This window comes from Fistularia commersonii, chromosome 23, assembly GCF_037954325.1.
Source record: "Fistularia commersonii isolate RoL2024-O1a breed Wild chromosome 23, RoL_Fcom_v1.0, whole genome shotgun sequence".
NCBI classification, from domain to species: domain Eukaryota; kingdom Metazoa; phylum Chordata; class Actinopteri; order Syngnathiformes; family Fistulariidae; genus Fistularia; species Fistularia commersonii.
In genome coordinates, this window is record NC_141306.1 from 7,715,684 (window position 1) to 7,729,613 (window position 13,930).

Sequence of the window (13,930 nt, forward strand, 5' to 3'; positions counted from 1 at the left end):
ATATACAAGTCTGTATTCTAAATTAGTCTAAAAAAATAAATGCATATTATAGGACACTATATATTTTTTTTAATATTATGAATGTGATGGTTATATTACATCATAAAGGTCAATGTCATTGTTTATTAAACCTAATTATGGCAGTATCAATCTTCAAGAAAGGTCTAACACAGGAATAGAAGTTGAGTATAGATTTTTTATTTTTACTTTTATTGCTTGTTTACATCAAATGTAAAGATCAGGAGTTTGACATCTTCAATAATGAATGCATTGGGATCTCTGACCCGTCCCTCATGTGAACATTGTAAATGCAAGTAATTAACTGCCATTTATTGCCCCCAATTAACAGTTAAGCTGTCTGCTGACTGGATTCAGCTCATAAATATTCAACATATTCTGTGTGGGAATAAGACTCTACCATGACGGCTGGATATTTAGATATTTAAACATTTTCAATTCAACTTCTAGTCAAAGCTTTAAGCTATCAATTAAAAATGTGGGCTTATTCTGTATGAATATTTATTGGGTTTGTGATGAAAAAAAAACATGGTCGACTTATAGCTTAATAGCTCATTGGTACTGTCAGTACAAACTGCACAGGTTGTTAGCCAAAATCAGCTAGATGACCAAAAACTAGATACTGATATTGATACTTTTTCTGTTTGATGAGACAACAGGCAGTGTCTAGAAAGCTTGGTCATTAAAAGGAATCCTCCTTTCTTTGCATTTGCCTTTGTGTTCAGGAAGTCCATGTTTCAAGGCCAAGGGCTCAAATCTACAGCTGATAAAGCAAAATACCACAAAGTTGATCGAATAACAGGGTGCTGACTTGGACCACAGCCGCTTGATGTAAATGTCACAGGAAAACATAGGATAGCGTTTGTGAAGCACTGCCATGAGATTTCTTGCCTCCAGGTTTTAAAAGAAGATCAATGATGGTCACAGCAATTACTTGTCTGCACTGAGTGCAGATTTACAGCAGTCTACTTATTGATCTTACCATCATATCCCTCTCCTGGATGTCCCAGGCACTTTGCTCAAGCACTTTGTTTTTGATAGATGATGTTGAATACACTCGCAGATATTCATTCTTATTTATTATGCCAATATTTTGATACGTCAGCATCCGGTTGGCTTAATTTCTTCAATTTATTGTCCACGAAAAATTAATAAATCTTAATTCAGCATCACTGAGCTGCACAGGCATTATTTATGTCGTTGTAGATACAGCTTTTTTCATTTGAAAAGAAATGTTTTTTTTTTATGTTTGTGAGAAAGCAAACCTTGTTTGAATAACCATCCCATTATGTGATCTTATTAGCAGATAGTGCATGTTTGAGGGCTAGCTGAGCGATGCAGGATCAGTTTTCTCGGGGTTTAAAGCGTCTGCAGGGCTAGCTGACTGTCTGCAGACATCAGGAAATACAGTTTCAGCAAATTCACCTGAAGGCCAGGATTATTTCAGAACAGGAGGATAAAGAGGCAAGTTGTGGAGGGATATTGAATGGTTTGATAAATGGTTTGACGTCATGTTCACTCGTGATCGAGTCTAAACGCCCCCTTTCCATCCTCTGTTGCAGCCAAGTACAACTCCAGTTGGCCACTAGGTGTCTCCCTCGCACCTTGACAACAGTGTCGACTGTGAACAGATCGAATATAAAACTGTTGCAGCCACTTAGCAGATTTAAAATGTCGGCCCGATATGCTTACAGAACATGGTATAAAATGTAACGATAACAACATTGTTCAATAGTACTTTCAAATTAAATTGATAAAATACACTTGATCACTGCTACAGGAGTTTTTTGCAATGCCATTCTCAATATATTTGATAACAAATTCCTACATAAATACATTACTGCCAATGAAGAGTTGTAAAGAACAAAATACGATATAAACACACGATACTCGTGAAATTTGAAGGAAGCTCTAATTACTGGCAACAGTTACACTCAAAATATTGCTGTTTAAATACTGAACATTCAGGTGTTCGGCATTTAAGAGCGAAGTATTAAGAGTCCAGCAGCTAAAGGAGGGAAATATAGTCTGATTTATTCTTGCATCTGTTTGATGAGAAAATGTGTTACTTACATGTTCGAAAAAACAGAACAGCAGAAAACCTCAAAGACCAAAAAGAAAAAGACTCCTGAAGTAGCCAGTCAAACAGAAAAAAAAATCAACTGTTAGTTCTATTTATACTTTAAAGTATATTATTCTGATTGTTGACACACGATCCAGCCCAATCAACGCAACATCTTTCTCACAAACTTCTAACAAGTTGTTTTGTGATTATTTTCAGTGATTTGTAAAGTCAGAAAATTGACTAATTCATTAACAGAAGCCAGACGTGAAGTCTATGAACTCTCTCATCCAGATCGTCACACTCACTCCTAAATATGGATGCCCTGAAATATTTGCCAAGTTTAAGTTTAAATTGTTATTCAACAGCCTTTTCACAGACATTGTCCATTTTCCCATTCATCCACAAAACTTCTCACCATTTTGTTTTAAATGATGTTTTATCCCTAAATTTCAATTTCTTAATTTGGGTGTTTTTTTTACCCAACTGTTTATTAATCTGTTGCTGGTTTTCAGATTGTTTTTAAATAAATGCATTTCACTAATTTGTTGTTACTTTTCTGATCATTCCAGTTGTTTGAAAACCCTAAAGCTTTCAAATCTCTGTTGCTGTTATTATAAGATTTTTCATTTTGAAGGGTGACTTCATACCTCAAAATACCGTCCTGTTTTCCATCTTTTTTCTCAGATTTCAAAGAAACTTTTAACAGGTAACTGTGTGACACAGGGCTGTGTTTTACTGATGATTCCATCCGGGATGTCCCCATTTCTAAATATAATCCAAACACATGGCTGTACTGCAGACAGGCCTACAAATGTAAACACGCTTGTCTAACCTTCAGTGAGTGGCATTAGTTATAAAAGCCTGTGAGTCTGTGTCCCTGCGAGACACTTAAGCCTTAGGGGAAGGACGGGAGTACACCGGCCTCTGGAGGCCTGTAAACATGCCCCAGAGTGTAGGACCGTCCTGTTATAAATTTCACTTGCATAATTATATAAGCGGCTCAGTGAAGAATTTCTAAAATTTCACTTTAAATATTTGAATGATTTTTAGATCATTAGATCACAATCTTCAAATTATTTCTTTAATGTTCTATTACATTACTGGCTACTTTTAAAAGTGTTTAAGGACAAGAATCATTATCTTTCCTGTAATACTTGTGCACAAAGCTTTGCACGTCATCAATGGAGTCCTGGACTGTCTCACCTGACGGTGACAAGGCAGCTTTCTCGTCCTCCCAGCTGTCACCTGCTGTGAAACACAGCCGCTTTGACGCGGCCTTTGCTGCCTTCTGTTGCTCATGGCTCTCCTCTCGCTCCTTCCGAGGGTCCTGTTGGAGCTGTGAGTCCCTAGTAGCACACCTCCTCCAGCATGGTTGAAACTAGTCTCTGAATCTCTACACTGACAGTGAATTTCTAAGTACAAAGATAGAAAAATAATAGCCGGGAAACCTTGATTTCAGTTGTACAACAAAATGTTAGAGGCTAATTATCGGTGTGTTTGGTAATATAATTATTCTATTTAGATGGCTGGTTTTGATGCTTTTTTCAAAAGAAAATAAACCAACCAGCAATAATCTAAACACAATCTATTCATACAACCACACTTATATTACCTTTCATCGATGTTGGTTGAAAGTTCACTGCAGTCAATGAGAATTCAGCAAAAATAACATCAAGGGCCACAAAAACAAAACAACGTGGCGGACAGAGAACAATTTTGACAAAAAAAAACAAAACAAAATATACTCTTCATAATCTTTTTTCATGATCTCTCTCTCTCACACACACACACACACACACACACACACACACACACACACACACACACACACACACACACACACACCTTCCCTCTACCCGCAAGGAGTGTTGGTCATTACAGGCTCTGCAGACATTTTCATTTTGGCAGATATTTCCAATATTCTAGCGTGTGTGTGCGTACATGTGTTCATTTTACACAGTGTGTGCGTGATTGTGTATGTGTGTGTGCGTTTTGGCAATGGAAGACTTTACAAGCAATCTCATTACTACTTTGTGTGGTGCACTCCCATTTTTACTACCTTACCACAATGGAACCAGGACAGGACACACACACACACACACACACACACACACACACAAACACACACACACACACACACACACACACACACACACACACACACACACACACACACACACACACACACACACACACACACACACAGAGGCTGGTCTAAGCGCCATGTGAATGATACGGGCTGATTGGTATGGTATTGAGTTCTTCTCAGTTCACTTTATGAGGAGGCTGTATGGGGGGGTGGAGGGAGGAGGAGGGCGTGGAGATGGAGACATTAGTTTAATTGTAGTCAGGGTCTCTGACTCAAGGCAGATCCCAGTGTGTGACTGTATTCACATTGCATCATACTCTACCCAGATAATAACATTTAATCTCCAGGACAGAAGCTTTTTTGGAAACTTGGTTTTCCTTGTGGTTTTGGCTAAAAGAGGTAAGAAATGGCAGAGTGGATGGCAGGGCGACAAGTCAGCACAACTAACAGTAAATAGCATCAGGTCACGCCTTCATCATCTAGTGATGAAAATGTAACAAACAGCGGTAGCTGAGGAGCGTCAAAGTGCAAGCTGTTTCAGATACTACTAGTTGCTATTAATCAATGTAGCAAAGCAGATATGATTGATCAAGGTGTTAGGAGTTGCCAAAACAGGAAGAAAATTATGATGCTTAATTAAGCTGACTCACTGTCATTTATTCATTTTACCACATATCTGAATTTAAAACATTACATTGGTTGAAATTGGTAGAAAAATTAACACTCATGGTAAATAATGTGAACACTCATTGATGTTTTGGGCTGAACGGTCACAAAATAAGACCTTATAAAACCCGTGAATCACTGCTGTCCTATTCCCGGTCTGATAGGGAAGGTCAAAGGGATTTGCACAGCACGTAAGAAAATTGGATCTATAAAAACATGCACACTGCTTGGTGGATTGTAATACACGGCTGCATGTTTTGGCACCGCAGATGGAAACTTAGAGAGCCGGAAAACACCAAACAATAAAGATTTTTCAATATTTTCCATCGGAGTTGGAAATCGGTATTTCAAAGTAAAATCCTGTGAACATAATGAGGGGCAACTATTTTTGTTCTTGATCATTTTAGTGAGTACGGTATCAACAGGCAAGGCAGAGGAAGGTTTAATCTTCCTTTGAGCACTGCTGATAGTTTAGGGTGGAGGCAGCGTGTTGCTCTCAGGGACCTCCACATGGTTACAGGTCTGCACACACAAAAACACAATGCGTGGTTTTATTCTCGCCCTGACCACCGGTTGGAGGAAGGTTGCCTTGTCTTCTGGTCTGAGATAATGATACCACGTTATGATCCGATGCTCTGTGTAATTAACCCCTTTTGTTTTCCCCCCCTGGATTATTACACACACCAAAGCCTAGGGTCTGCCTCGGCCAGCACCTGTCCAGGTGAGTTCGAGACCAGCGAAGGTTGTCTGAGCTTTAAAAGCCACACCTGCAGGTCTGGAGTCAGGACTGCTGTGTCTGTCGCTCTCACATGCACACACCTGAACAGTTATAGCCACCATGTTCTCACGCTGATGTTTCTGAGTCTCAGAGGGTTCTGAAACTTGTTCCCCTGAATGAATCAATGACCCCACAAGACATCAGGTTGGGTTATTGCTCTGTCTGGATTCTATAAAACTCTTATTGATTTGTCAATGAAACATATTTCGCATTGTAAAGCCCTTGCACTTTCTTTATGCGTCAACTTTTACTGCCATAAAGCGATTTGTCTCAGAAATATGAATTAATTTTCTCGTGCAGCATTTGTAGGATGCATTGTTGGAAATATAAAATTAATTTGCAAAGCTACATCCATTTTAAATATGCCACGACACATAAATCACAACTTCGAAGTTGATGATGAAAGGCTGAGGTATTAATCTTGGAGGGTAGTGGGCCCCAAAGTGAGTCACCCTCCAGATAACTGCTTAGCATCGCTCACTGTTGCAGATCTAATAATTTATTCCATGCAGTGGCATTTAACAATTCAGCCATCAGTGGTGACCACCTCGGATCGAGAACCACCTAATACCAAAACCATGATCCTCCATTTATTGAAACCATAAATATTATACAATATCCCAATTAAACAAAGCATTGCATCACAAATGGGTATCTCATGTAGCAAGAATGTATGTCATAGCTTTAGCAAGAAATCCGACTGTCAATCGAGACTCCTCTCACTAAAACCAGCTATGATACATGCATCGAATCAGCAGAGGCGTCTACATTAACCCAATAAAACGGCAAAACTATACACAGAAATGTCAATAAAACCCACCGTATTCATTGAAACTTAATTATTTGAAAACGACATCCATCATCTCTTACCTCAAGAAGAGTTCAATTACTGAGGCTGTGAGCCAAGGCCGTCCATAGTTAGTGAACGGAAAATGGCGGACAAACCCCTTTCCCGGCTGACGGACTCGCTAGCTTCGGGCTTCGCTAGTCTTTCCTCACAATTTTCCACCGTTTCTTGAAATGACCATCTTTCAAACGGTTTTGTTAGTATATATGCGGCCATATCAAGTTCTTCTACTTCTCCTGCTATTGTGGGCTTAGAAACGGCACTAAAACTATACAAAAACATTATAGTGAGGGATGGTGGATTCAGATACAGTTAACTGGCCTTGGCTAGACCGCTCTTTGGCCAACCAATCAAAAGACGTGAAATAGCCGACGTTAGATGGACACAGTACCGCCAATTCTGATTTGTTTAAGCAATGGTTTCATTGTGATTCATTTTAAACTGAAAGCCTCGAGTCAAGCGCCTTTTACCCTGGTAACACATGATGGCTGAACTCTGATTGGATAAAAACTCTAACACGAACACACACCGCTGGAAGCAGTGCGTCGAAGAGAAAAGCCGTGAAATAAACGGAAGAGACATGGGACTAATTTAATACATATGAATAGAAAAAAGAAAATTCAATTATATATCAGTGATTCTGATAGTATTAAGACAAGCAGAAAACGCCTAGCTGACTACGGAGTGTGCAAATATTTAAAAACAAAAAGTAAATTATGAAAATAGACATGCCATAATAAACCCATTTTCTTCTCTGAAAGACTCGACTCAATTTAGATGAAACATTTTCTCTCTCCCTGTCTAAGTATTATAAAAATCAGTTTCTTGTCATTTTGAAAATTTACATTTTCAATGGTTTTTCTCACCATTTTAGATCAGGCGTTGCATGGAGTCATTTTCTAGTTCTATCCTCCTCTCAGCCCCTATGGTCTTAACCCCCTTCCAAATTACCTTCTTTCCTTCTTTGCTTGTATATTACTTCACTGTTTTTCTAGTTCACACCAGAGAAGTGTTTATCTAGCTTTGCATGCCTTAAAATCTGCACTTCTTGATGATATATACCAAGTAAAGAAAGAACACAGTACGTAGACGGACAGTAGTACATTGCTATTATCAGTTTAATAGTATGGTTTAGGCTGCAGGGAAGTTGTTTACTTGGTGCATTTTAGATGTGATATTTTTTTCAAGGATTGCCATCCCGTGATCTTAAACCATTTCCTAATTTGAAGGTAGTTGTGAACACATCCATGAGATGAAAAGCCCGAAGGCATGCGTGTATAAAGTAAATCTGGAATTATAAGGAGAAAAATTCTATCTCTGTCCTTATAGAGGAATGTCAATCACACGGGGCGTAGGCAGAGCCTTGCTGCTGATGCAGACGAATGCTCAAGAGAACCACCAAATAGAAGATGGATGGACAGCTTTTCATCCAACTTTCAGAGAGCAACACTTCTGGAACGAGTCAAACAAATGTCACTTTTTTTTCCTGTAAAGATCTTTGGCTGGCGCTGCAGGCCAGCATTATGAAATTAACAGAGACCCACAGCTGTGCAAATATTTAGCCCCCACTCAAGGATGATGATGTTCCCCCACCCAGTGGAGGGTGAGGCAGAGAGAGCAGAGATTGGAACCCCCCTGAACCATTTGAGTCTTTTGTTGTTTACATATTTTGATTATTTTTCCATGTTAAATAAGTGTCATGAACTCCGGCAGTTCCTTTTTACTTTTTCTCCCCACGTGGAAGAATATAAAGACCAGCGCCGCTTTTAGGGAGCGTGTGTAACTCAAAATAAAAATAGTAACATTTTCATTTTCTGTAGAAATCAATGTCCTGTCTATTTCTCCCTCTTGCTCACTCATATGCATACATTTGTCGGTTACAAACACACATGCACATGCGTGGCAATGCTCAGGCCTTCAAACACAATAAAATATGATTTATTAGGCCCATATATGCAGTACCTTCTCACATGCATTACAGTGTGCCATGTTTAAGAGGCGTTTGTGTGTCTTTATCTTTCTCTGTTTGTTCTATGTGTGTGTGTGTGTGTGTGCGTGTGTGCGTGTGTGTGTGTGCGTGTGTGTGTGTGCGTGTGTGTGTGTGTGTGTGTGTGTGTGTGTGTGAGCAAGTTTCTTCACATGGGATTATTTTGTGCATTTTAATGACATTCTTTATCTTCTCTCTCGGCTTGTCTTGCTCTTGAAAAAAAACAGAAACACACACACACACACACACACACACACACACACACACTTAGAAACCCTCGGTTGTTGTTTTAATTACGAGTTGCTTCATTTCTATAATTACCATAACCACGATTTTGGGTTTAAAATGTATATTTCAGTTTACAGGTAAATCTAATACTAATTTTAGGTTGGACAGTCCTGGGTGGAGAGAAGGCCACAGTCGCTGATCATCTTTTCAATTGTTTAAATTAAGAAATTAGAGGCTCACAAACATAAACATGTCATATGTTAAAAAATATGTTTATATACTGTTGACATGTCTTTGGTAATAAGCCAATATGTTGCAGCGTTTATGCTTCACATTTCATATATTCTAATGTAAAGTTCCTTGATTAAATAAAGATGATTACATTTAAAGACAAGTAAGTGGTTAGGGTTTCTGGTTCACTAGTCTGGCGCTGATGATTAAAAATTGAAAATAAAATCCAAACAATTATCTCACTATATCAAGTTTTGTGTTCTTTATTTGCTGCTTGTTGAAAATTAGTGCTTTCATGTGAAATAATTTCTGTATAATTTTCGAAGGTGTTGATTTGAACCTGCTCTTTTGTCAAACGTCTTTTATCGCTGTTTCCCATCAAAGACAAAAAGCAGAAGGGTGCTGTATTTACTCCGAACTTCCTCCACTTTGTTTTACTGGGTTTTTCGCATTTTTTCAGATCCACAGTGATTTCCATTTGTTTTACAGTGACTGAATTAAAAATACAGGAAATCCTCTTTGTAATGTAATGTCCTTTCCCCCTCTCTGCTGCAGTACCGAAAGCAGTATCATTTTATTAGTGCTAGCATTGTATTGAATTTCTAAATTATGGTATGGTGACAACCCCGCCTCCTTAAAAGCAAACCCAGTTGGTTATAAATATTTGTATTCAATGTCACTGGAAAGTAATAAATAAAATTAATGTTTATGGAACAGACGCTTGCCAAGATATGCATAACCTCTCCTCTTTATAGAACCCAACAACAACATTAACATTTACAGTTCTTGACAGGTTTAACTTGGTTTATTTACCCCTGACGGATCTTTCCTCGCAGAGAACCCTGCACGTTTGTGTCGCATGTGGTGATTCAGCGGGGGCGGCCATCTTGTCTTTACAATAAACCCCGGAGACTGGTTGAGACTTGCAAAAATCAGAGCCGATGGGAGGTGGGACAGACGGTTGTGAAGCCTGAAAGTGAAGTGCCCCCCCTCCCCGGGGGGCAAAGATACGCCGAGGTGAAAATAGTGCACGAGAACTAGTGTTCCCTGTAGAAATGAAAGCAAACTGGCAATTTGTTAACACAGTAATTTCAAATTGTAGAAAAATCAAGGTAGCGATATTTCAAAACAATCAGGAGAGACGTCTGAAAGTATCACTTTAGCTAAAAATATTTTCCCTCCTTTCCTTGGACTATATCACTGTTGTTTCTTTTTTAAACAGTCCAGCTGTCTCGGCACCGTCTGACCTCCAGTCAGGTGGGACGGGGGTCGCTCTCCGGGCTGAGCGGCCGTCTCGGCCCAGGCGTCTCCTCCGGGGCTTCGAGGAGCTGCTCCGGAGGCCAGCGCAGGCAGAAGGGGCAGGGGCACGAGGCCAGGTGGCGCAGGATCCGGAGAGAGGGGTAAAACCCCCCCGTGGTTGGGGGTACCCCCAGCGTGGGGTGATACTGCGAGAATGCCCTGTGTTGGGAGTGAGCGGACGACCCGGGCAGGGGGAGAGCCAAGGGGGAGTAGTGATGGAGGGGAAGGTGGGTTGGGGCGAAGGGGTACGGCAGAGTGGAGGGTGAGGAGGTTCGGCTCATTACGAATGACCCGAGGGGGTCCATTAGAGGATGAAGCCAAGGGACTGGGTGTCGGTGGCGTTTGTCCTTCATCCTCCTGTTCTGGAACCACACCTGGAGACAGGGAAGGAAGGAGGGAGGGACGGAAGAAGAAGGAAACAAGGAAGAAAGATGGGAATTAAAGGAAATGAGAAGGGCATGACAGTTAAGGTTCAGTTTTTTTTCTGCATTTTCTATTTTAGCGGTTGCAGTAAGAGGTATGTTCACAGAAATACATCTTTCTTTCCATCGTGCAGTGTTTACACACCTTTCTTTTCAAAATTTCAAAGCCTAGCCAGGTTAATTCTAATCCTCCTGTATGTCTATGGCTTGCACAATCTCCCGGAGAGCCATGCTTCTGAAGCGTCAGGGGGCAGTGTTTACAAGGGCTTGGCTTCGCATTCCTGCTTTTTCATAAGGCTCTGGATGGGAAGGCGGGACCTGGTTCCCTCACGACATCCTGGACTTGTCAACCTATGTTCTGCCCAGGATTATCTCTCAGGACCAGAGAATTACGCCGTCTATCTACGTACTGTTTGGTTCCACGTGGTTCGAAGGATCGACTGCACCGTTGCATCTTGACCACCATTAGCTGCCCAGCCCTCGTTGGACAATGAGCTGTGTTCCTTCTGATCACCAATAATAAATAATAAACCACATCAATATGCGTTTACACCTGGAATCTCCTCCGCCAAAACATTATCGCAAAATAAAAGCAGCAGGATGAAACCCCAGAAGGGCGGAGACATCACAACACATCTGATTTGCCATAAAGATGCAATGCAGGGAGGTCGGACGTCATTTCATCTGTGTCGTCAGCGACCGCAGCTGGTGGAACCTCTAGGGTTTACTTTTTATCGAGCGCACAAAGTGATACCTCTGGTAAAAGTTCCTCAACCTGCAGTTGATCCAAACTATGAACCAATCACAACATCCACACCTTGACACCCGTGGCGTGGGTCACGTGGGTTTGATAGACAGCTCACCTTGACGGTGGTCTCCGGGAGACCTAGAGCGGCGGCCACCTCGCACCTCCTCGGTCTGGACAGGTAGCTCTCTCTACCGTACTCCTCCTCCAGTCTCGACAGCTGCTCGCGGGTGAACGCCGTCCGGTGCCGCCGGTTCTGTTCGTTCGCGGCGCCACGGGCGCACACAACTGGCTGCTTTTGTTCGCCTGCGTCCGCCTCCGGCGTTTGTCCACCTCCTGCCACTTAAAAGAACATGTTAACATAGTGTTAAAGTAACCAGACTGCACAACAACAACAATTATATAGTAATAATAATTATCATCATCATCAGCATCTTCCTCATCACCTTCATACACCTGCCTGAGTGTGAGTCCCTGACAGACGAATAATCACAGGGTTGATTCTGCTCAGAGGTCAGAGGACCAGCTGTAGAACATGACTACTGGTTCTGATATCACGGCTCTTTCCCTCAATTTGAGTCCAGTGTCGGAGAGCAGATTAGCTGGGTGTTTTGTCTGGACTTTGGACATTTCAAGATCTCTGTATCTTAATTTGTTTAGAAAATATAGCTGTTACAATTGTTATCGGTACTCATGTTCTTTCCCTATTATTATTAATATTGTGAATGATTGAGCATTATTAAAACAGGTCTAAAACTATAAACTTTCTGACATTTTATTATGATGAAACTAGTCTTGCTGTTGCTGAGGGTGGTTTATATATTTATTACATCTTTAAAATATTTTGAAAACATTGCTATTGAGGTAGTTGTCTTTAAAGTAGCATCATATAGGACATTAAACCAATGAGGTGTTGGTAAATATTGCTGTATATCCCATTTACTAATTCTTTCTGATGAAAGTGCTGCTATTTCAAAGATGATGCTGCATCTTAAAATGTTTCCTATTTGCATAAAATGAAAAAAAATGAAAGAAAATGAAAGTTAATTCGAAAATGTGAGTGTCTCCGGTACAATCTCAGCTATTTGTTCTTTCCTTTCTGTTTCTGTGTCCCTTCAGGCTACTTACACATGGGGGTTCCTTCTTGTCTGAGTGGTAGGATTTCAAATCCAGTTCTCCGTCTGGTCACACAACAACAGGGTCGCCCAGTGGCCGTCCGTCCCAGTTCATGCAGTTGTGTTTTGTCAGCCAGGATGCCAGTGGGGTGCCTCTGTCCTTCCTCCGCCTCTTCTTTCACCTTCTCCAACATTGCGTCTGCCCCCCCTGCTCTGGTTTGTTCAGACAGGTTCAGGTGTAGGCGTGGGCCCTGTGCGGCGCCGCGGCCCACAGAGGTGTTAGCGGCATTTGGGGACGAAGCCTTTGGTCTCGCTGCCGGGCCTTTGTACTTGTGTTGTGGAGTATTAAAAGAAGGGAGGCGGAGGAGCGGTCGGACCCTCATCGTTCTCTGCTGTTTGATGTTCACGGGTCTGGAAATAAATCATTAGGGGCTCAACGGCGCTAAATGGGCCGTGGCGGGTAGAATTATTACTATTACATAATAACAACCCGCTTCATCTTTAATGTGGTCATATCAATGTTCAAACACCATCAGCTTAAATACTTGTGATGAGGAGAATTCAACTGAAGCAACTTATAAATAAACAAATGAAGAAATAAAGAGTGTTTGAATGTCATGGGTAAAATGCCAGTTATGGTGAACTTTTAAGAGGTGGGTTTTAACATAGGCTGACTGTCAATCAATCGCACGTTCAACTATCGTAACTTCAGAGCATTCCCTATCACGTGCACCCACTACTCAATGTTTTTTGGAGGAGGCCAGAGAAGGCACAGGGGGGATACGGTGACTCCACATACGGAAACTGAACATAGCGGGCCCTGAACCCTGCACGGTGTTGTCCACTTCCTGGAATAATCATATCTAATTCAGCCATCTTCTTAACTGTGGCAGCCACAGGGCTGCTGGGGATGTCAGAGCATCCTCCATGCCTCAGAGCACAGCTGTCAGGAGTCCACAGTAGCGGCTCGTAACTCGGAGCCCAGAGCTGCGCGGGCCATAAATCTCGTGGCTGCAGTAACTGATCATCCCAGGGAGCCAATGCGTCTCTCCCAGGGTGTGTGTCCATCTACAAAGGTCTCGGGCATTTTGCAGGAGGAGGTGGCTGCCATCTTTACTGCGTCGCCCAACTTAGTCACACTGCGTTTACGGAACTGCGGCTTAAAATTCATGACCCCTGACCTCAATATGCCAAACACAGGGAATGAAAGGATAAACACTGTTTTGCATCATCTTCTGCAGGCGGAGCTAGAGGTGGATCTTATGCAAATTTAAGGCTCTTCATTACAGATACACCGTATACAGTTTATATATGTGTACATGTATAAGTATGTATATATATCTGTCTGTTTTACTAATATTATATATAATTTTCACGCACATACATACACATATATATTTACACACACACACATGCATACACATAGTACATATATGTGAG

At 41.3% G+C, this 13,930-nt stretch overlaps 1 protein-coding gene across 1 annotated transcript; it reads right to left on the reverse strand.

Moving 5' to 3' along the window:
* Nucleotides 1-10,162: 10,162 nt before the first annotated feature.
* On the reverse strand, nucleotides 10,163-12,684 carry eve1 (even-skipped-like1). Its single transcript, XM_086170113.1, has 3 exons — nucleotides 12,673-12,684; nucleotides 11,494-11,631; nucleotides 10,163-10,582 (listed from the first exon to the last, which is right to left on the reverse strand). The coding sequence occupies exons 1-3, from the start codon at nucleotides 12,682-12,684 to the stop codon at nucleotides 10,163-10,165; spliced, it is 570 nt and encodes a 189-aa protein (XP_086026239.1).
* Between the last annotated feature and the right edge of the window lie 1,246 nt (nucleotides 12,685-13,930).